Below are 23,786 nucleotides of genomic sequence, written 5' to 3' on the forward strand. Positions count from 1 at the left end.
CTTTCTTGATGACAATAAAAGTGATAGAATCACCTGCCCAGACTCTGTAGTGGGAGAGGGCAAAGTTTATTTTAAGCTCCAAGCAGAAACACACAAAAAAGACTTTCATACAAACAGCTGTCTTGGGAGTTTTTGGATTAAGGGGTATCAGTTCTTATGTTCCTCCATCAGTATGACCCACCTCTTCACATGCAGCTGCAAGTAGGAGCAGACAAAGAATACCTGCAGAGACCTAACAACTCTCTAGAAACCTAGTGAAGATAACGAGGACAGTGACAATAAAACAATACATTGAATGTTTCCTGCTTTCCAAGTATTGGTCTAAGAGCATTATATTCATTGTCTCATTTAATCTTCACAATCTGGTGAGATGGAGACACCATTATTGTGCGGTGTTGCAAAGAAGGAAACTGGGTCTTAGAATCATTAGGAAACTTTTCCAAAGTTCCTCAGTTTTACGTTATGGAGTTGGGATTAGAACGCAGGCTAACCACAGACCCTGAGGATTCAGCTGCATTCTTATACTGATATATGTAGAGTTCTTCTTTAGGTGACAAAAGTAAGAATTTTGCTATTTTTTGTGTCTGCTACCATAAAACAACATTGCAAATCCAAATGGTACTGTAGGGGAAATCACTTGAATAGAAACATCTCAAACATTCATATATTGGCCCAAATATTTATTAGCAGACTGAATGGTTACTGCCATAAGTGTTATATTGTTCCCTGGGAGAGACTTTAGTTCCTTTTTGGCATTCACACTGTCCCTGTACTGCTTTTGAGGAGACTGAGTTATTCGTTAGTTTCAACCTTTACATAAAGTAACTCTCCATCCAAAGAGTGTAATTCAGAAGACTTGCCTCTAGAGGGTGATGCCTCATTATGGAGTACAGGTCAATTATTAGAATGTGTGACATTATCTGGATTAAAAGTATTGTGTTCAAGGAGAAAAACAGATCACACTTCTGTAATTATGCAGACCTTGCCTCTGACCAGACAGACAATTTAAAGGAATAATTCGTTGGAAATATTTTTTATCAACATAAAAAGTTTTCTTTTTATCTCCTTATTAATAACCATGAGGCATGAGACCAAAGGTTAGTAAGGAAAATGAGTAGAACATTTTGACAGCACTATTTTTCAAGATAAAGAAGATAAAAGTAATATAAATAATATATGCAAAATTAAATACTTTTTCTCAATTTTACTCACGGAGTAGGGAGTAAAGAATAATTAAATTCACTGCAAGTAAAATGCTTTCTGGTAACAGATACTGATAATAAGTTGATAATGAAAAGAAAAGGACTACTTTGATGTTTGGCGATTTTAAAAGCGGCGATACCTACCATAACCTATAATTCCAATCACACCCACCATGAAGACCCAGAAGAGTAATCCAGCTATGTATTTCAGGAGTATCACAAATATCCAGCTAAGGAACATGGCGATAATCAGGCCACTAGAGGAAAAAGCACACAACACAGAGGGGTTCAAATGTGCTAAACATAACGTTAACAGCAAGATGACACTTTTTTTCTATTCAAGATAATTCTCTTTATTTTACCTAGGTATAGAAACATTTATAATATTAAAAAGCATAAACAATAGTTCCTATTAAGACTTTCATATGAAAGAGTTGGACCATCAGGAACTTCATACCTGAATCAATCATTGGGGACCTGGGTAAGTTGAAGTCTGGCAGTAACCATTGTTCAAGGAAACCCTCCAACCCACAGTTTTGGCCTATGTGCCACAGCTGTCATACCATATTTTTCCCTTCAACACATCTAAGTCATAAAACATATCCAGGATAAATCTGTGCTGTTCTATCTACCTCATGACTAATGGGAGGAGATCTTATGAAACAGAACTATCTAGAAGTAAGGGAGCAGTCTTAGGGAAGAAAATAAAAATAATTGCCCCCACATAGTTCCTGAACCCATGATTTTGTAGTCATTATTATGGTCTAATTACCTCTAATAGTTTGTGATGTCTATCAGCAGACATCTATTTTAGGTTCCCAGGGATCTATGGACTATTATATGGAGCCTGATAAGGCTTCCGTCTCCTGGGTCATATGACTTCATTAAGCAATCAGCAGCAGGACTATTTTTTGTTTGTTTTAATTTCTTCCTGGAGTTTGAGCTACTAGAGATACTTTTCCCCCTCCCCCATCCATATATCCAGGTTAAAGTGACATTGGGTTCCTCTAGTTATTTTCATTAAATAGAACTCATTAAGAAGATACCTCCAATGCTCTTTTTAAGTTTCCAAACAGAAACACAGCTTGGTATTTTTCTTGTCTCCAAGTATTATCTTTTTAAAAATCTTAATAATTACTGTAGCTGGATAGATGACAGCATTGTATCAAAGTAACTTCTCAGGTCCTATTCTTGCAGAGCCTATGCTTTCAATCTAGAAGTCATTCCCTTTTAAAATCACAGATACTTGGGGTGTCTTGGTGGCTCAATTGGTTAAGCATCCAACCTCTGCTCAGGTCACGAACTCCTGGTCTGTGAATTCAAGCCCCACATTGGGCTCTGTGCTGACAGCTCAGACCCTGGAGCCTACTTTGGATTCTGTGTCTCTGTTTGTCTGCCCCTCCCCTGCTCGTGCTCTCTCTCCCTCAAAAAGAAACAAACATTAAAAGAATTTTAAATCACAGATACTTTAATGTTGAAATATTCAGTAGGGTTGAAGGATTATTCTAGGGCATAGTCTAAGGTGAATATTCAAAAAGGCGAGGGGGGGCAGTAAAGAAATACAACTGGTTATTCTTTTTGTTTTTAATTCCTTCATAAAATTCTAACTGCATAAACTAAGGGCCAGCACATTAGTCTTTGGCTTTAGATTTATGAGATAGACGGAGAGCAAGAGAGTTGAAAACAAAGGGACTGTGTTCCAGTGGTGCGAGTGGAGCCTAGCTAGAGAGGGCTTCAGTGTGTGGCGGGAATGAGGTGAACAGAAAGTTCTATCATAATGCATACTTTTTCAGATAATAGTTGAAAAGTCCAAAATAAAGAAGAAATGTGTAACGTATCTAGTGATATTTGAATCTGACAGTAGGAGAACCAGTTTAATTCCGGTCAAGTATAATCTCTGCCACGGAAAGATATTCTGAAATAGTGATACACACTGATAATAATTATTGTGTTTAAGATGAAGCATTGAAATGAGTAAACTCTCAATAAACCATCTAGTTTTACACACAAACTAGTCACTAGTACTTTACACACATTACAATTTTGACTTTATTAAGCACCATATTGTTAAATCTCTCTCTTATTCTCCTAGTGGTTATATAACTGTTCCTTGAACCCTCATTTTCTATACATCTTCTATGTTCCAAGAATTGCACAAGGAGTTAGAAAAGTAGAGAGGACTTTTTAGACTTTAGACTTACCATGGTAAAGAGTTCATAGTTTATCAGAGAAAAAAGAGCCAGGTAAATAACATACAGAATTCTAGGTTATAGAGATGATAGCAATATGTGTGTGTGTGTGTGTGTGTGTGTGTGTGTGTGTGTGTGTGTGTGTGTAGGTATGCACATGTGTACAACACAGTGGGTAGGAGGAACACAGAAGAAAGAGTAATTAATTGTATCTGGAGAAGTCAAGAAAGACTTCATAAATTACACAAAAGCTGATTTTAAAGGAGATAGAGTTGCCCAGGACACAAGAGTTCAGGAATGGGTGTGCTATTTGATGTGTTTAGAATACAGGATTAACCAAGCAACATGGGTGGAGTTGAATCTGGAAAACTAGTTAGACCAGATTGTAAAGGGCCTTATAACAACTGAAGAAGTTTTCTGTTTTTGGCTTTTTTTTTTAATTTTTAAAATGTTTATTTATTTTTAATAGAGACAGACGGTGAGCAGGGGAGGGCAGAAAAAGAAGGAGACACAGAATCTGAAGCAGGCTCCAGACTGTGAGCTGTCAATGCAGAGCCCAATGTGGGGCTCAAACCTATGAATCACAAGATCATGACCTGAGCTGAAGTCAGACACTTAACCGACTGAGCCATCCAGGGATCCCCTTCTCTGTTTTTTGATCACTAGGGAACCATAGATGCTTTTAAGTCATAAGAAGATGATATAAGAGCCAGGCAGTAACAACAGCCTTAAATATACCAAACACATGTACCTGCTTCAGTAGAATAATTGCATTTTCCCTTACCTTTCAGGAATGCAAATCTTATGTCTGCAAATTTTTAATCTCATCCTCCCTTCATATACTTTTCAGCTCCTCATAACTACAGTGACCTTTGATAATGATAATAAGAAAAATTTTGTGGAAAGGATGTGTTTAAAAAAAAAAGTGATCCTTTGGAGGTCAAGGGAAGGATAAATGAGAAAATAGAACTAGAGAAATAAGACAACATCCACTGTAACATGATAAGAAGCAGATATATTATAGATACTGTTCCCGTAAGACTTGAAGTATGTTTATACATTTATTGGTAATTTGATGAATAAAGTTCAAAGTTACATTCTTAGACCTTTTGCAACACTGGGTGTATTTCCAAATATCTTTACCCCATCTTCGTCCTATGTGAAAAAGAAAATGGCAGGAACTGAGATTTAAGTCAACCTTTTATTCACAAATATGAATGGGAATTTGAAGAAAGAGTTCTACAAGGATAAAATCAGACTGGGACTAGAGAAGAAACAGCAGTGTTTTCACTTACAGGAGAATCCAATACCAAGTTGTTGCATAGTCTTCAAATATTTTTATTCCAATTGCCCTTGCATCGAGTATTTTATTGACACGGCTGAAATCAAAGAAGGAAAAGATCAATTATTTTTTGATTACCACTAAACAGAAATGTTCATGTTATGATAAAAGGGTTTTTCAAGCTGCCTTTCAAAACATTTTTATAAATCATTTATCAAAAGTCACTCTTTCCCCAGCCACAAAAATATGTAAGATGTCACTATGGTAGATTACAAGGTGGCTATAGCTACACACACAGAGAATGTGGCTTTCAAGAATGGCGAACAGATCCTTTTCAATGTATGTGACATGTCCTCAAATATTGCAGAAGCCTCACTCTAAGAAATGAATTTAAATAAGATTAGCCTTTAACTTACAAAATTCATACAGTCAAGAATGAACATCATCTTTAATTCCCTTTTCTAATCGTCTGACAGCTGTGCTTCAGGAAGCCACCATGGGGCACATCCAGAAAAGTCCACAATCATTAGTGTCCAGTTTGATGAATTATCAAAGAGAACGTACTCCACTAACTACAACACTGTTGCTTCTTTGGCCATGTGCCCCAGTTACAACATCCCTCCTTCCCCTAAGGTAACTACAATCCTGACTTTTGTTATAATAATTTCCTAGTTTTCTTTTTAGTCTTAACATTTACATAGGCATCACAGTGTAGTTTAATTTAGTTATGCTTATTTTTGAATTTTTCTCTCAATGGAACTGTACTTGTACTATTATTTTGTGGTTTCTTTCACACAGCTTTATATTTGTGAAATCCATCCATGTTGCTATGACATTTGAAATATGTAAGACCTGCACTATTCTACTTGGGCTGCTGAAGTCTTTTAAGGAAGAGAAATATGTATTTGGAATATCTTTATTTTTTTATTTTTAATCTAACAACTGAGCTATGCAGGGATACCCTGTGTGTGTTTGCACACACACATGAATGTATGCACCCAGGGAATTATATTCCCCAATAACCTGAAACATCACGACGTATGCAGCAAGGGAAACTTGCTACAGTGAAGTCACTGAAAATAGGAATCTAAACAAACCTACTTTGCAGCTGCCCTGAGTTCTACAGCATTTCTTGTCATTCCACTTCCATCTTCAAATATGGTCTTATTTCCTACTGTCAGAGTGCCATTTTTTGTAGAGAAGTCAGGGAAACATCTCTGGAGAACTGTAAAAAAATAAAATTATTTTTAATAATTAATAAAAGGAATCACTTTTCCACTTTTTTCTATACGATGTTCTCCTTTTCTTAAGCTTTCTTTTACAATCAAATATTTGCTCGACAACGCATAAATTGCTCAACATAGATAACTGCCCATTACTTGATGATCAGGAAGGTTTTTTGATGGTTCTAAGGCTGATGTAGATAGCAAATTTTATCATAATCAGAAGCTATACTCTAAACTTGTTATTTTACACCTGGTACATTCATCAAGCAGCCAATAAAGATGCACAACACCAGTTTTAAGAGTAAGACTGATAACATATTAAACATGGTAAAAGCATCTTAATAAAAAAGCTACACTTACTTGGATGACTAAATTTACTTTTTCTTATTAAAAAACTCTTAGATATTCCTTGAGTGAAACTTTGAAAACTGGAGATTAGTGAACAGTTCCTTGAGAAATAAGAAGAACCAGCTCAAACTTTAGGATACTAAGACAACTGAATTTTATTTGTAAGGTCTTAATGACCTGTGTCTCTTCCAGCTTTCTCGTTTACATGGTGTCTGGAGGAGCTGGAAATAGAAATTCTAAAGCTATCAAAATGGCCCCCACACAAAGCATGGACTATCATAATTTCTGAGAAGAGTTACCTCACTGTTCAATCCCTAGGGACTTACTTTGGTTAAATAGAATCCTTGCCTCTTTACAAATCTGTATTCCTAAAAATCTTTCCAAGCCCCAATTTTATATTCATTTCTAAGTGTTTTATTTATTTTTGAGAGACAGAGAGATGGAGTATGAGCAGGGGAGGGGCAGAGAGAGAGAGAGAGAGAGAGAGAGAGAATCCAAAGCAGGCTCCAGGCTCTGAACTGTCAGCACAGAGCCCGATGTGGGGCTTGAACTCACCAGCCATGAGATCATGACCTGAGCCAAAGTCAGTCCCTTAACCAACGGAGCCACCCAGTTGCCCCTCAAAACCCCAAATTTCAATGAAGAGGGAAGAGAAATCAGAAATGGATCATTTTTATATTTTTTTCATACAAGAAACATCACAGATTTGCATGGGTTTGCAGGCAGTTTCAACTTGAAAATATTAAAGCAGTTGATATAGGGAAAGAAGAAAATAGGTCTTTACAAAGGCTTTCCTGATATTTCTAGCTTAAAATGATCTCTTGTCTACCCACATCCATCTTCTGTAGTACTTAAAACATGGCCGATTCCTTCAGTATCCTCCGCTTCTTCCCTGGCAAATTTGACCTAGTCTCCACCAGCTACTCCTATTCCTTCTCAATACAATCACATCCTGCCCCCATGATGACAAGGAAACTATCCTCCTAGTGATCTCTTAAGTGCCCAAACCTCCACATTATCTTTTTGTCTTCATCCTACTTGAACCTATTACCTAGCACAGTGGTACATAGTGGAGCTCAGGAAATAACTGCTGTTAAGTTTTCTGAGTCTTTGACATGGTAGGCAACTCCTGCTTTTGAAATGCTCTTTCTGTGGCTTACATTCCCAGATTCTCTCCTGTCCACCCTTTAGCCTTTCTGTGTTTTCTTTCCCCTTCCTCTCCTTAAAGATGACTGTTTCTACCTACAAAGTCCCCTAACCTTTTTTCTGGGCAGTTTCATCCAATCAGTTAGTTTCAATCACTAAACATGCTCATTTTATATTTGGAAAGTAGAGAAAATACGAAGATAAAAAAAAACAAGACATAGTCCTACCACCCATAATGAACTCTATTAAACATTTTAGATATATTTCCTTCCTGTTTTTCTTCTACAAGAAACTTTTTTAGAGTCATACCCATAAAATAAATTCAGTGCTTTTTCTTGTTTCTTTAATATTATTTATTTTCTTTTATAAACCCTTTCAGGAGTAAATTTTATTAGCTGCATACTACTCTGTTAAGTACTATACTTGGTCACCTATCGGGGGAATACAAGTTGATTACAATGTTTACCATAATGTCTCCTTTATTATACTGTGAAGGCCTATGCCTTATTCATTTTTGTAGTCCCAGTGTATATTTTATATTGTGTGATTTAACCAATCTGTACTTGTAAGGGCAGGGATGTCTTATACTTTTGTATCTACTATATATTGAATGACTAATGATTCATTTTTACCTTTTTGTAACATTGCTCTTGGCTACTGACACTTGTTTCTCAGGGCTTTCTGGCAAAATGTAGTTGCTTGCAAAACCTTACTTCCGGGTCTTCAATGGCCCAAAGGAAAAGGATGGGGGCATATAAGACATTGGGGGTTTGGTGGTAGCTACTTCAATGGTACCTGACTTTCTACTCCAATAGAAAAGGAGATCTTTCTACTTTAATAGAAAAAAGAAGAAAGAAGAGATGAATGCCCATAGTTTTGCCACCTGGTCCAAACAGTTACTATTTTGGCATATTTCTTTGCAATCTTTTTCTTTGAATAGTTTTTTGTTTGTTTAACTATACACACTTGTCATAATGCATATAGCATTTTATTTAACATTATAGCATATGTATAGTCCTTATATTTAATCATTCTGAAATAATTCATTAAATGACTACATCATAATTTATTTAAGAACATTCTTGCTCTTGGTTATTGGTGTTCTTTTTCTTCCCCCTCCCTTTCTTTTTCTTCTTTTTGCTTTTTTATGAACAACATTGTGCTGGACATCTTTATGTAAAAAGATTTTTCTTTGTAACTAGGATTATATCTGTAAGAAAGGAAACTTAGTGATTATTTCATTTTTTTAAAAAATTAGATAAATTTTATATAAACTTTAAATAAACAAATCTTAAAATATAAAATATTGATTCATTTAAGAGATACATAAACATCTTAAATTTCAAATTATGTGACAAGCATATGTTCTACTTTCACTCCAGAGGCAACTTCTGAACAAACTCTTAGGCTGAATTCGGGCATGAGTGTGCAAGATCATGTCCTCTTGTGTTACGTGTGCTCACAGAACACCAAATATTCAATCTGATTAGGCTTTTTAAAATCAGTATTCAATCTTTCATTGTGCATGTTGGCATAGCAAAACCCAAAACTAATAGAGCTGCAAGGGAAATATCCCTGGCTGGAGTGATAATGGGCTTTAGCTTTGGCTTTTTCCTAACTCTGGGACACAGAGCCAGCAGTACAACTATTCTTGGCTTCAGTTTTCTCAATAGTGAAATAAGGTAACTGAATTAAATAACTATTTGGTAGATTAGGAATTCAAAGGTAAGTAAAAACTACTTACATGGTTTACTTGGAAAAATCGCTGTTGGACAATCATCATCCAGTAAAACTTGTGTGAGAGTCTAAAATGGAAGAGAGAGGATGTTAACATTTCAAAGGCTATGTAATGACAACTTTTACTGTTTTCAGTATAAAAACTGTGTCCTTTAAAAATTTAACTTCATAGGGGCGCCTGGGTGGCTTAGTCGGTTAAGCGTCCCACTTTCGCTTAGGTCATGATCTCGCGGTTCGTGGGTTCCAGCCCCGCGTCGGGCTCTGTGCTGACTGCCAGCTCAGAGCCTGGAGGCTGTTTCAGTCTGTGACTCCCTCTCTCTCTGACCCTCCCCTGCTCACGCTGTCTCTCTCTCTCTCTCTCTCTCTCTCCCTCCTAGAAATAAATAAAACATTTAAAAAAATTTTTTTTTAAATTTAACTTCATAATTACCTCTATTCCAAATTACTCTCCTAATAGGAGGGATTTTAGGATTACCACACACACATACTTTTTAGACAAACACTCTTAAATTTCCTATATGTAATTCAAATCAATGATAAGATGAAACCTGCTGAAATGAAGGCATCTTTGAAGGCATGTGACTATGTCTTAGTCACATTCTGAGTCTCTAAGTCTTTAATTATATTTTTCTGGAAAAACAATCTTCTCTCATTAAGAAACCATTAATACTATTTAACATAATGAGGCTTTAGAATTCCTTATAAGTCTCAAGACTAGATAGGGTTTAAGGATTTTTTTAAATGAATAATTATCAAATTGGATTTGAAAGTAAAACTCAACTTTTTACTAAGTAGCCACAGATCTTCATCACCACATTAATGAAATGTTGATGTTAATAAGATGGAATGAAATTAACTCCTAGATCTTCACAGCAAAAACTTCATTCAAGTAGAGAATTTGTTGGTTTCAGAGAATAAAGCTAACCAGACTTACAAGTCTTACATAACGCCCAAAGTCTACAAAATGATATGCTATAAATGGGGTATGTATGTTTGTATGTACATGTGCGTTTGTGTTTTAATGGAATAGTATGTAATTATTTCCTAGAAGATTTGGGAGCTTGTCCATTATAGATGCTCATGTTACACTTGAGGTAGAAACAAAAGTTAAATTCTTCTTTAGCTTTAAGCTTAGACACACATACCTTTGCAGGCTTAATAAAAGAGGACTTGCAGAACTGGCTGTAGTACGTCCAATAGTTTTTGTTTGTTTTGTACCTAAATTGTAATTCCATGTAGGTTAAAAATTTTTCCGGGCACTTGGAGACACAGATCTATGAAGAAAAGGAACACAGTGGTGGGAACTGAATGGAGTAGAGCAAACCAAGGAAGTATCTATAAAGTTAGATTTCTAAGTTATTAACCACTATAAAGAAACTTAGGAACTTAAAACAATTTTCTAATTTATGTAAAAAATAAAATGTCATGTACTATTTATCACTGTCTACTCATTGCCCTTTAATAATGATCTGTGTTAACTCAATCAGATGTTGTACAATGATGGAATTGTTTTTAACTTCTGATTTTGAGATAATTGTAGATCTACTTGCAGCTATGAGAAATAATATATTCCATGTAACTTTCACCCAGTGGTAGCAACTTGCACAATTACAGAACAACATCACAACCAGGAAACTGATATTGTTACATCCACTAACCTTCTTTAGATTTCACCAGTTTTACACTCACTCGTTGTGTGTGTGTGTGTTTGTGTGCGCACGCGCGCACACACACATACAGTTCTATGCAATTTTATCATGTGTAGATTCCTGTCACCACTACCACAAGACAGTGATGGACTTTGAATAAATATTTTCTTATTAGTCTCTGAGTTAGTAGATAAAAGTATAAAATGCAAGATTAATTTTGCCTGTGTAGTTTATGCATTTTTTAGGGTTAGAATCTTGCTTCCTTTCCTACATATGGATAAAATGGTGATTAAAAATACTCCAGATATTGATAACTTATACCACTAATAACAATGAATTATCAATAGCAGTTCTCAAAATATAACTGGGGATTTATTAATGTAAGAAACTAACAAAATTAGGGCTATTCGTGGCAGTCAATCATTATCATAGTCTTTTCCAACACTCTGTCAAATGTGGACAGGGAGGTCACCAATGCAATTATTTTACATTAATGAACTTACTTAAGGGGCCATTAATGCCAAACCAGATCATTGTGCTAGTAGTCCACAGAGACAATGTAGAGTGACTAAAATCCAATTAGAAACTCCACAGAGAGAAAGCAGAATCCATGAAGATGTACTCTATTGGCTTTGTTTTTATTTGTAATTAAACAAACCCACAAAAAACAAAAAACAACTATCTATTAAGCCATGAATGTTGCAGACCTCATTCTCTCCTCTATCTTCAGTTGCTCCTTATGAAAGCATTCTTACCTCTGACTTGCTCCATCTCCCTGTTGTGCTTTGGTAACCTCACCGGCCAGATTCTAGTTCAATCCACTGCTACTGAGCTGACACCTCTTTCCTATCGCCTGGGTCATGTTTCTTCTGTATACAAAAGTAATTGGTGTCGGCCCCACAGCTAAGGTAGGAGGTGAATAACTAAATGGATACCTCAAATCCACAGTTAATATTGTTTTGTAGTAGCAGCTGTCTAACTTCTTCTAAAAGTTCTGACAAGGCAAACAACGTGTCCCTGCATTCATGCCTCTGTATGTATTTAGCCAGTTTCTCATACATACATAGGCTCGCACTCTTTCACACTCACACTCACACAGTTCTAGAGGAAATACTGAAGTTTCACAGGTATCTTTCTACAAAAGGTGAAGAACTGTTTAGGGACATTCAAAGCATCCAACATACTCATTTTTTTAGAAGGCTTAAGGTTATTATTAATGCAAATGTCAAAATTTCATTCTGATTGGAGCTAATCTAAACAAACTGTTAACAAATTGGGAGATACTTTACAGACATTTAAACTTTGACAATTATAGGACTTTGAAAAATAACTTCCCTAGTTCCCCTATTGGGTAACTTTTAAATGGATTTATAAAATGAATACTGAAAGTACTAATGCTTGCATAGGCCTGAAATGACAATAGGAACTACTGAGTTGGGACCATGATGATTTCTGTATTTCTAAACACATACACATATAATATATATTTCATGTTAAAAATGCTGTGTATGCAACATATACAAGAAAATAATTAAAATGGCAAAATGTAGTTTGTTAAAGAGATTCATATCAAATTTCATTCCAGACACAAATGAGCCTTTAAAAAAAAAAACAATATAGTTACTGCTTTTTACTTTCCTCATCTCTCAGACCAATTTTTTCCACTTCAAATAGGGTGCTGATTAGTAGCAATCAACATATAATTAGCTAAAAATGAAGGTCACATTGAGGTTGGGTATCCTAATTGATCACAGTCTGTCCTTTAAATGCTTGCAAAACATGTCTGGACCATGCTGGCAGTTAACAAAAAACATAATGCATAAAAATAAGGCTTGGATCAGTAGATATACTAATGCCTGGCAGACTAAAAACAAGTCTCCATTATTGGCAGCCAAAATATATCCTGAATCAGTTCTGATTCTTTGTGAAATCACAAAGAGGCATTTTAAGTGTAGTTCTTCATCATTATTTTTAGATCTTCAATTCATAGAGGTTTAACATTCTAATGCAAATCAGAATTTGGTGAGTAGAAGAGAGTTATACTGACGGTTAAAGCACTGCACTGCTATGAAAAAAAGCATGATCCAGTTAATAATTTGTAGTGTACTTAAATATAAATAACACGTACATGAGTACATAAAAAGCATAATGTAGAGAATAATTTGTATGTTTCCTCATGGAAATGATGGATTTGTATAATATAGTAGAAAATTTCCTAGACTGGGAATAGGAAGATATTAACTAATTCATTTATTCTTTCAACAGATATTTATTGATAACATAATCTGAGCATGTTCTAGGCACTGGCGACACAGTAGTGAACAAAACATAAAAATCCTTGCCCTTAAGCTCTTTATCTTCTAGTAGGAGGAAGATGAATAAGGAAGATGGATAACAAGTAAAATTGTTTGTTATAAGATGGTAATAAGTGCTATGGAGAAAAATAAGGCCAGAAAGGAGGCTAGAGGATGAAAGGCAGCTGAATGGGATTCCAATTTTAAATGGATACTCAAGGGGGTGCCTAGGTGGTTTAGCTGGTTAAACATCTGATTCTTGGATTTTTGATTCCGGCTGAGGTCATGATCTCATGGTTCATGAGATCAAGTCCCATTTCAGGCTCTGTACTGATAGCATAGTACCTGCTTGGGATTCTCTCTCCCTCTCTATGCCTCTCCCCCATGAATGCTTTGTCTTCCTCAAAATAAATAAACAAACAAAATTAATGGGTAGTCAAGGAAGGCCTTGCTAAAAAGGTAACAGGTGAGGAAAGTCTTGAAGACTAGTGATCAAGCCATAGTCATTTGGAAAAAGAGTACTCTAAGCAGGGAGGACAGCAATGTCTAAGGCTCTGAGGCAGGAGCATTCCATATTTAAGTTTTTTCACAGACAACAGATAGCTAGTATGACCCGGGTGTAGTGAGCAGAGGGAGAGTACAGCACATGGAGTTAGAGAGTTGGGCAGACAGTGAAGGGTCATTTAAGGCCATTGTTAAGACTTTGCTTTTAATCTTAGTAACTTGAGAAGTTATGGGGACAAGGATAAACAAAGGAGAGTCATAAATGTGACAAATTTAATAGGATCACTTTGGCTGCTGGGTAAAAAAGACACTGTACGGGGTTGAAAGTGGGACAAGGATAAAGGCAGAGAGACCAATCAGAAGGTCATAGCACTAATCTAAAAAAGAGATAATGTTCTTTGAAAAAAGGAAGAAATGGTAAAAATAGTTTGGTCCAGGGTATATTTTGAATGGAAACCAGAAGAATTAGCTAACTGTCCACACATGAGTATAAGAAGAAAAAAAGGAAATCAAGGATGATTCCATGGTATTTGGAGTTGCCCTTAACTGAAACAGAGATGACTGCTAGGATTGGAGAATAATTTGAAGGATGAAGTCAAATATTAGGAATTGAGTTTTGGACGTATTAAATTTGAGATATCGATTAACTATACATGTAGCGACATTGCATAGGCGGTTGCATATCCGGATCGAGAGTTCAGAGAGCAGACTCTCCCAGACATGTAAATTAGGGAGGGCAGCATGCAGATGATGTTAAAAAACAAAGACTTGGTGAGTGACATCACCAAAGGAGTAAATGTAGATTTTCAAAATGGCCAAGCTTGGTGATAGGAGGAAACTCCAGTGTTTATAAGATGTTGGAAAGATGAAGAAAAACTAGCAAAGGGGACTAATAAGGGATAGCCAGAGAGTTGGGAGGAAACACAGAAGAATAATGTGCCCCGGAAGCTAAGTCAGGAAAATGTTTTAAGGAGGAGGGCTTAGGTAAACAATGCCATTCAATCAAACGCATGTGGAAAGAGAATTAGCCATTAGTTAAAGAATATGGATGTCAATGTTATCATTTGGAGGAAATTAGGAGTAAAAGCCTGAATGAGAATGAAAAGAGAGATTTAGACACAATGAATATAGACTATTCTTTTGAAGACTTGTAAAAAAAGAGGTACAGAGATATGGAGCAGTACCTGGAAGGGCAATGTGAGATCAAGGAGAAAATTTTTTGAGATAGAAGAAATAACAGCATGTTTGTGTATTGATGGGGATCATTTAGTAGAAAAGGAAAAATGGCAATAAAAATATCTACAAAATTTCTGCAATGATGTGCTTGAGTATGTGAAAGAGGGTGAGATAAAGTGCACAAATGGATGAGCTGACCTTAGGAGGGCAGGCAGTTCATACACAAGAAGACAAGAGCAGAATGAATATACGAACATAAATGACAGCTGACAGGCAAGAGGATGTTACTGCAGGAGCTTTTAAAACTTGTCTTCTGAATGTCTGTACTTTTTCAATGAAACAGGAAGCAAAGTTAGAGGTTGACAAAGAGATAGGGAAGGAGTTCTTAGGGGTTTGAGGTAAGAGAAGGTATGGAAATGTTTCCTAGAAGACTAGAAAACAGATAAGAGGTCTGTAGTATGGTTGTGAGACAGCACTGAGGGGCCACTGAGGTTAGTGGTTCTGAATCTAAAGGATAGTTATGTGTATTTTCTCCAATAATTCACAGCTGAGTTCAGGCATCAAATAGAGAGAGAGACACATATTGCTAGGGATGAAGTTCTGCCAGGGAAGAACAGTGATGTGGGAGGGGAGCAAAGAAATTGAGTGTTTTTATAAGGGAGTGAATTTAAAGAGGGACCATGAAATCTAAGTCAGACAAACAAAGAAATGAAAACATGAGGGAACTGAGGAACACTGTGAAGAGGTAAGCATTGGGGGTTTGTAGGTCCTGAGTTAGAATGACTGGAGTTGGAATGTTACAGGAATTGAGATGGTCAGACAGTAGGATGTCTGAAACAGATTACAAAGGGTGGCAAGAACTGGTACTAACAAGGTCAAAGATTTGGCCTTGGAAGTGGGTAGCTATGGTAGAAAACAATGTCTTGTGGTAGAAGTAGTCACAGAACTAAGATGTCAATATCTCAAGTTGGCTTTAGTCTTAGCAGGAAATAAGAGATCAAAAGTCAGAGAGAGAGAGAGAGAGAGAGAGAGAGAGAGAGAGAGAGATGAGGAAGGAAGCAAACAAACAGGTTTACTAAGTAGATCAGGGAAGATCTTTGGGAGTGGTTTACTGGCACTTGGAACAAAGCAGCAGCAGTAAGTTAGAAGCCTATTACATTTTTGAGACAGTTGTGTTGCTACAGAATTCATGACCCTGAAAAGGCCTTTGACTGTTAAACTTTGAGGTGCTGAACTTGCACAACAGGAAGGGAGCTTTAAAGCTCTATGCCCCCCAGAATATTTCCAATGCTCAGTAGTGATATGGTCTGAGGTTAGCAGATAGGAAATACCCCCCACCCCCCAGTTTGTTGCGTAAAGGACCTATAGGATGAAATGGAGAATACAATCCAGGTCAAATAAAGGACTGTTCTCCAGTGCCATGCACCACAGACCATTGTGCATTTATCACCCCTCCCTTTCTGAATGGGAGTTTGTATTCTAATTGTCCTAGGTCCATTCCCCAGTGTTCATTTAATGGAAAGACCTGATAGAGAGACAGTGTATCACCCATACATCCTGGACTTTGGGTTAAAGACACTACTACATGGGACACTGGGGGGTCTCCCTTGAAGAGAAGAAGAGTATTCTGGAGAACAGATAGACAGACTATGGAAGACACAACTAAATGCCCACTGAAGTCGGTGCCTCATCCCACAGCTGCATTCTTTTAGTCCTTCTTTCTTGCATACAGGTGTGAACATATAAAACTAATATGTATGGTGTAGGAGTAGAAGTTCAATGAGTGACACTTCTAACCCAAGGCTTTTAAGAGCAGAGATGCTTTATTCATCTATTTCCTTTTGGCAGGTGGATGCGTTTGATGAGAAGGACTTAAGGCAGAGCCACCAGATGAAAGGAGAATGGAGAGGAGTTGCCCACTGACCATAAACATTAGGCTTATACTGTTATATGGTCAACAATAAACTTAACTGTGTTAGGTCACTGAAAAAGGTGAGTTTGTTAGTTATGGTAGCTAGCTTTGCTCTTCCTAATACTGGCCTTGAGGAATATACCACTTCTGGGGGTAGGTGATTGAATAAAATCAAAGAGGTTCCTTAGTGATGCTACACTGATCAATCCTCCTTCGTTTTGATTCTATATGAACAAACACGAGGTCATGCTTAGGTCTTCCCACCTTCCATAAATTCATCAGTAACCACACACACACACACACACACACACACACACACACACAGAATTCAAATGGAATTTCTGAAATCTTTTACCCAAGGATGTTCGAAATTGCAAGGCATTTTTTTTTTTTTTTGCCTTACCTGTGTGGTAGGGCACTGTAGGTTTACCACCACGGAGGGACTGGTACATCTGAATAAGTTAAAGTAAAACAAAATGGTCTTGTTCCTGTTAAGAAAACAGCATAAAGTAATCTTTTTAGTGACTATGGAATGTTCCATATCCCATTTCAGACCCTACACACTTTTAATATAATGAACTTTAAAAATTGGCTTCATTTTCTCTAGACAGCTACAATATAGTTCCCAACTCCCCTTTAAACTGCCTAACATCATAGAGGAGGGAGCCAATGTGGCAGAGAAGTAGGGGGCTCCGTACTTCCTATGGCTCTCAAACAAACAAGTGCTGGAGCCCAAGGACTCTGAACCCCAAGAGTCTGGGAGAAAAGGAGACGGAGTCTACTAGGAAGAAAACGGGAAAACTGGACAGCCTCATAAGTGCATGATTACAAACTGGGGGAGATAAAATGGGAGGGCCACAGAGGGAAAAGACAAAGGGAAGAGAAAGAGCAGCTGGGGGGAATGTAGACTGTATCTGGACAAGAGAAAATCCTCAGACCAGGACAGAGAAGGATCCTATCATCCCATCTCTAACTACAGGGCTTCATTCAGACCGGGGCCAGCTGCCCTGTTCCTGTGTCTGGGGGAACAGGAAAGTTCCCTCCAGGTTCAGGTGTACCTCAGAGGCACAGTCGGCAATAGGAGGAACCGGTCCCATGCCCTGAAGTGCTGCAGCTCGCAGGATTACATTTCGGTCGGCATCATTAATGCGCACAGAATGGGAGTTTAAGGGGCGCCTGGGTGGCTCAGTAGGTTAAGCATCCGACTTCAGCTCAGGTCATAATCTCAAGGTTTGTGGGTTTGACTCCCCGCATCGGGCTCTGTGCTGACACTAGCTCTGATCCTGGAGCCCACTTCAGATTCTGTATCTCCCTCTCTCTGACCTTCCCCTGCTAACGCTGTCTGTCTCTCTTTCTGTCTCTCTGTCTCTCTCTCTCTCTCTCAGAAATAAATAAAAAACATTGAAAAATTGTTTAAAAATGAATGGGAGTTTAAACTCAGCTAAGCGTGAGACATAGGAGACTGCAGAGAGAGACAGCCCACCAAGTCTGTGCCCACAGCACAGTGAGGATGGGTCCAAAGGAGTGATTTGGGACACCAGGTTCATGAAGAAGGCACTGGAGGGGGTGGCCATTTTTCTCCCCAAAACCACTAAGGCAGGGCCTCAGGTATCGGTCACAGAGCCTGCAGTAGAGGCGGGACCCTCCTACACAAAACCATGCTCCCTATCCCCCACGCTGGGGAGCCGCTTATCTACTTGAGCTGGATAGACTGTGGAACAAGCACTGCGGCACTGCCTAGATTAACTCTAGGTCAATCCTTGTTATTTAGATATATTCTCCCTTTTCTCCTTCTTATCTCTTCCCTCCTCTAGGCTGGTTATTCTGGTTATTAGTTTGCTTAAGCAGACATATTTAATCCATTCTCTTGATGCATGTTCTACACCTCCTTTACCTTCCTTTCTCTCTCTCTGGAATAATTCAGGCCATATAGTTTCTCTGGGTAACATTATCTTTGTTTCTTTTTCCTCACCTCCTTCCTTAATCTCCTTTCTCTCTCTCTGGGTTAAACCTTCAGTCTCTCTGCCCGGTCAATATTCATTTTCTCTTCCTCCCCGCCCCTGTCACTTCTCTCTTTGTATATGTTCTTCCATCAGCACTGCCTCCACCCTGCTCTTTACTTGTAGCAGGTGTTTCTGGTTTTATGCTTTTAGACTGTCTTTTTGTTTTTGTCTATTTGCTTGTTTTATTTGTACATTTGTGTGTTTTCGATTCCTGTTTGTCTGTCTGTTTTCCTTTCCATGGCTACTTGAAGGAACAAACCAGAGTACACATGGTGGAGAGTCCAAAACATCCCTACGAGTAGGGAAATAAAATAACCAAAGTCACAACACCAGAGAGGACGTAACACTCTCCAAAAAAACACCTCCTGAAAAGCCAGACCCTAGACAATGTATGAGTCCCCTTTAATATAGCAGTACTTGCAGGTGCAGAGCACATAACAAGCTTTTAAAACTTACAAGAGACAGAAAATCAGCCAACATGACAAAATGAAAGAACTATCCTCAAAAGAAGGATTCCTCCAGGAAGAAGTGACAGCTAAAGAATTGATCAAAACACATATAAGCAACATAACTGAACAAGAATTTAGAATAATCGTCATAAAATTAATCACTGGGCTTGAAAAAGGAATAGAAGAAACAGAGACTCCATTGCAGCAGAGATCAAGGATCTTACAACTAGTCATAACGAATTAAAAAATGTTATGAATGAGGTGCAAAATAAAATGGATGTGGCCACAGCACAGATTGCAGAGGAAGAGATGGGAATAGGTGAATTAGAAGATAAATTATGAAAAAAGAGGAAGCCTAGAAAAAGAGATAAATTGATCCAACAGCACAAAAGGAGAATTCGAGTACTAAGTGATGCAATCAAATGGAATAATATCCGTATCATAGGCATTCCTGAAGAGGAGAGAGGAGAGAGAGAGAGAGAAAGAGAGAGGCTAAAAGTGTACTTCAACAAATCATAGATGAGAAATTCCCCAATCTGGGGAAGGAAACAGACATTGAAATCCAAGAGGCACTGAGAACTCCCCTCAGACATAACTTGAATCAATCGTCTGCATGACATATCATAGTGAAACTGGCAAAATACAAAGACAAAGAGAGAATTCCGAAAGCATCTAAAGATAAACGGGCCTTAACATACAAAGGTAGGCAGATAAAGGTAGTAGCAGACCTATCTACTGAAACCTGGCAGGGCAGAAAGGAATGGCAGGAAATCTTTAATGTGATGAACAGGAAAAATATGCAGTCAAGAATCCTTTATCCAGCAAGCCTGTCACTGAGAAGAGAAGGAGAGATAAATGTATTATTCCCAAACAAACAAAAACTGAAGGAATTCATCACCACAAAACCAGCCCTACAAGAGATCCTAAGGGGGACTCTATGAGGGAAATGTTGCAAGGACCACAAAGTACCAGAGACATCACTATAAACATGAAACCGACATATAAAACAATGACTCTAAGGCCATATCTTTCAATAATAACACTGAATGTGGATGGATTAAATACTTCAATCAAAAGACATAGGGTGTCAGAATTGACAAAAAACAAATACCCATCTATTTGCGGTCTACAAGAGACTCATTTTAGACCTGAGAACATCTTCAGACTGAAGGTGAGGGGATGGGGAACTATCTCTCATGCTATATCTCTCATGTATACTCTACATACAGCAATGGATAGATCAACTAGACAGAGAATCACTAAAGAAACAATGGCCCTGAATGACACTTTGGACTAGATAGACTTCACAGGTAGATTTAGAACTCTACATCCCAAAGCAGTGGAATTCACTTTCTTCTTGAGTACACATGGGACATTCTCCAAGATAGATCACATACTGGGTCACAAAGCAGCCCTCAATAAATATAAAATAATTGAGATCATACCATGTACACTTTTAGATCACAATCCTATGAAGCTTGAAATCAACCACAGGAAAAAGTCTGGTAAACCTCCAAAAGCATGGAGTTTAAAGAACACCCACTAAAGAACGAATGGTTCAGGCAGGCAATTAGAGAAGAAATTAAAAAACATATGGATACAAATAAAAATGAAAATACAACAAACCAAACCCTTTTGATGCAGCAAAGGCAGTCCAAAAAGGAAAATACATGGCAATCCAGGGCTATCTCAAGAAACAAGAAAAATCCCAAATACAAAATCATACATCACACCTAAAGTAACTAGAAGCAGAACAGCAAAAACACCCCAAACCTAGCAGAAGAAGAGAAGTAATAAATATCAGGGCAGAATTAAACATATAAAATCCAAAACAACAGTAGAACAGATCAATGAAACCAAGAGTTAGTGTTTTGAAAAAAATCAATTAGATTGATAAACCTCTAGCCAGTCTTCTCAAACAGAAAAGAGAGAGGACCCAAAAAGATAAAATCACAAATGAAACGGGATTTGTTACAACCAATCCCTCAGAAATTCAAGCTATTACCAGGGAATACTATGAAAAATTGTATGCCAACAAACCGGACAAACTAGAAGAAATGGACAAATTCCTAAACGCCCACACACTACCGAAACTCAAACGGGAAGAAATAGAAAATTTGAACAGAGCCATAACTAGTAAAGAAATTGAATCTGTTATCAAAAATCTTTCAACAAATAAGAGTCCTGGGCCAGATGGCTTCCCTGGTGAATTCTACCAGACATTTAAAACAGTCAATAAAAAATAAAACAGTCAATACCTATTCTTCTCAAGGTGTTCCACAAAATAGAGAAGAAAAACTTCTGGACTCATTCTATGAAGCCAGCATCACACTGATTACCAAAGCATACAGAGCCCCAGGGGAAAAAAAAAAAGAAAAGAAAGAGAAAGAACTTTAGGCCGATATCCCTGATGAATATGAATGCAAAAATTCTAAACAAAATATTAGCAAATCAAAGTCAACAGCATATAAGAAGATTTATTCACCATGATCAAGTGGGATTCACTCCTGGGTTGCAAGCCTGGTTCAATATTCACAAATCAATGTGATACATCACATTAACAAAGGAAAAGATAAGAACCATATGATCTTGTCAATATGCAGAAACAACATTTGACAAAATACAGCTTCTTTTCTTAATAAAAACCTTCGAGAAAGTCAGGATAGAAGAATCTTACATAAATATCATAAAAGCCATTTATGAAAAGCCCACAGCTAATATCATCCTCATGGGAAAAAATAGAGCTTTCCCCCTGAGATCAAGAACATGACAGGGATGTCCACTCTCACCAGTGTTGTTTAACGTAGGGTTGGAAGTCCTAACATCAGCAATCAAACAAAATGAAATAAAAGGCATCAGAATGGGCAAAGATGAAGTCAAACTTCCGCTTTTCACAGATAACATGATACTCTACATGGAAAACCCGACAGAATCCACCAAAAGTCTACTAGAACTGATACATAAGTTCAGCAAAGCCAGAAGGTACAAAATCAAAGTACCGAAATTGGCTGCATTTTTAAATACCAATAACGAAGCAATAGAAGGAGAAATCAAGAAACTGATCCCATTCACAATTGCACCAAACCTCATAAAATACTTAGGAATAAACCTAACCAAAGATGTAAAAGATCTGTATGCTGAGACCTATAGAAAACTTATGAAGGAAAATGAAGAAGACACAAAGAAATGGAAAAACATCCCAGGCTCATGGATTGGAAGAATAAATATTGTTAAAATGTCATTACTACCCAAAGCAATCTACACATTCAATGCAATCCCAATCAAAACTGCACCAGTATTCTTCTCAAAACTAGAACAAACTATCCTAAAATTTGTAGGGAACCACAAAAGACCCCGAATAGCCAACCACTGAAGTAGAAAACCAAAGTGGGAAGCATCACAACCCCAGAATTTAGCCTTTACTACAAAGCTGTAATCATCAGGACAGTATGGTATTGGCACAAAAGCAGACACATAGACCAATGGAATAGAATTGAGAACTCAGAATTAGACCCACAAATGTATGGCCAATTGATCTTTGACAAAGCAGGAAAGAGTATCCAATGGAAAAAAGACAGCCAACTTAAATGGTGCTGGGAGAACTAGACAGCAACATGCAGATGAAAGAAACTAGACCACTTTCTTACACCATACACAAAAATGAACTCAAAATGGATGAAGGACCTGAATGTGAGACACAAAACCATCAAAACCTTAGAGAAGAAAGCAGAAAACAACCCTTTGACCTCAGCCTCAGCAATTTCTTATTTGACACATCTCCAAAGGCATGGGAATTCAAAACAAAAATGAACTATTGGATCTCATCAAGATAAAAAAACTTCTGCACAGCAAAGGAAACAATCCATAAAACTAATAGGCAATCGATGGAATGGGAAAAGATAGTTGCAAATGACACAGGAGATAAAGGGCTAGTATCCAAAATCTACAAGGAACTCACCAAACTCCACATCCGAAAAACAAATAACCCAGCGATGAAATGGGCAAAAGACATAGACACTTCTCCAAAGAAGCCATCCAGCTGGCCAACAGACACATGAAACGATGCTCAACATCCCTCCTCATCAGGGAAATACAAATCAAAACGACACAGATACCACCTCACGCTGGTCAGAGTGGCTAAAATGAGCAAATCAGAGGACTAGATGCTGGCGAGGATGTGGAGAAACGGGCACCCTCCTACACTGTTGGTGGGAATGTAAACTGGTGAAGCCCCTTTAGAAAACGGCGTGGAGGTTCCTCAAAAAATTAACGATAGAGCTCCCCGATGACCCAGCAGTTGCTCTGCTGGCAATTTGCCCAAGGGATACAGGAGTGCTGATGCATAGGGGCACATGGACCCCAATGTTCATAGCAGCACTCTCCACAATAGCCAAAACATGGAAAGAACCTAAGTGGCCATCCACGGACGAATGGATCAAGAAGATGTGGTTTATCTATACGAGGAATACTACATGGCAATGAGAAACAATGAAATCTGGCCATGTGTAGCAACATGGATGGACCTTGAGGGTGTTATGCTGAGCGAGATAAGCCAGGCAGAGAAGGACAGATACCATATGTTTGCACATATAAGAGGATTAGGAGGAACTTAATGGAGGACCATGGGGGAGAAGAAGGGGGGAAATAGTAGGGGAGAGGGAGAGAGGCA

General features: G+C 37.7%; 1 protein-coding gene across 3 annotated transcripts in view; it reads right to left on the bottom strand.

The window, feature by feature from the left end:
* Positions 1 to 23,786, bottom strand: part of SLC44A5 (solute carrier family 44 member 5) — a 424,123-nt gene that overhangs the window by 42,328 nt on the left and 358,009 nt on the right. For all 3 annotated transcript variants that reach the window (XM_039219401.1, XM_039219403.1, XM_039219402.1), the window contains exons 8-13: positions 17,069 to 17,153; positions 10,276 to 10,404; positions 9,138 to 9,198; positions 5,775 to 5,898; positions 4,687 to 4,770; positions 1,347 to 1,459 (exon numbers count right to left, since the gene is read on the bottom strand). In XM_039219401.1, the coding sequence (XP_039075332.1) occupies positions 1,347 to 1,459; positions 4,687 to 4,770; positions 5,775 to 5,898; positions 9,138 to 9,198; positions 10,276 to 10,404; positions 17,069 to 17,153 (596 nt within the window). The remainder of the gene's footprint in view (positions 1 to 1,346; positions 1,460 to 4,686; positions 4,771 to 5,774; positions 5,899 to 9,137; positions 9,199 to 10,275; positions 10,405 to 17,068; positions 17,154 to 23,786) is intronic.

The sequence above is a fragment of the Hyaena hyaena genome, unplaced genomic scaffold (genome assembly GCF_003009895.1).
Source record: "Hyaena hyaena isolate Hyena2069 unplaced genomic scaffold, ASM300989v1 scaffold_826, whole genome shotgun sequence".
In the NCBI taxonomy this organism is placed as follows: Eukaryota; Metazoa; Chordata; class Mammalia; order Carnivora; family Hyaenidae; genus Hyaena; species Hyaena hyaena.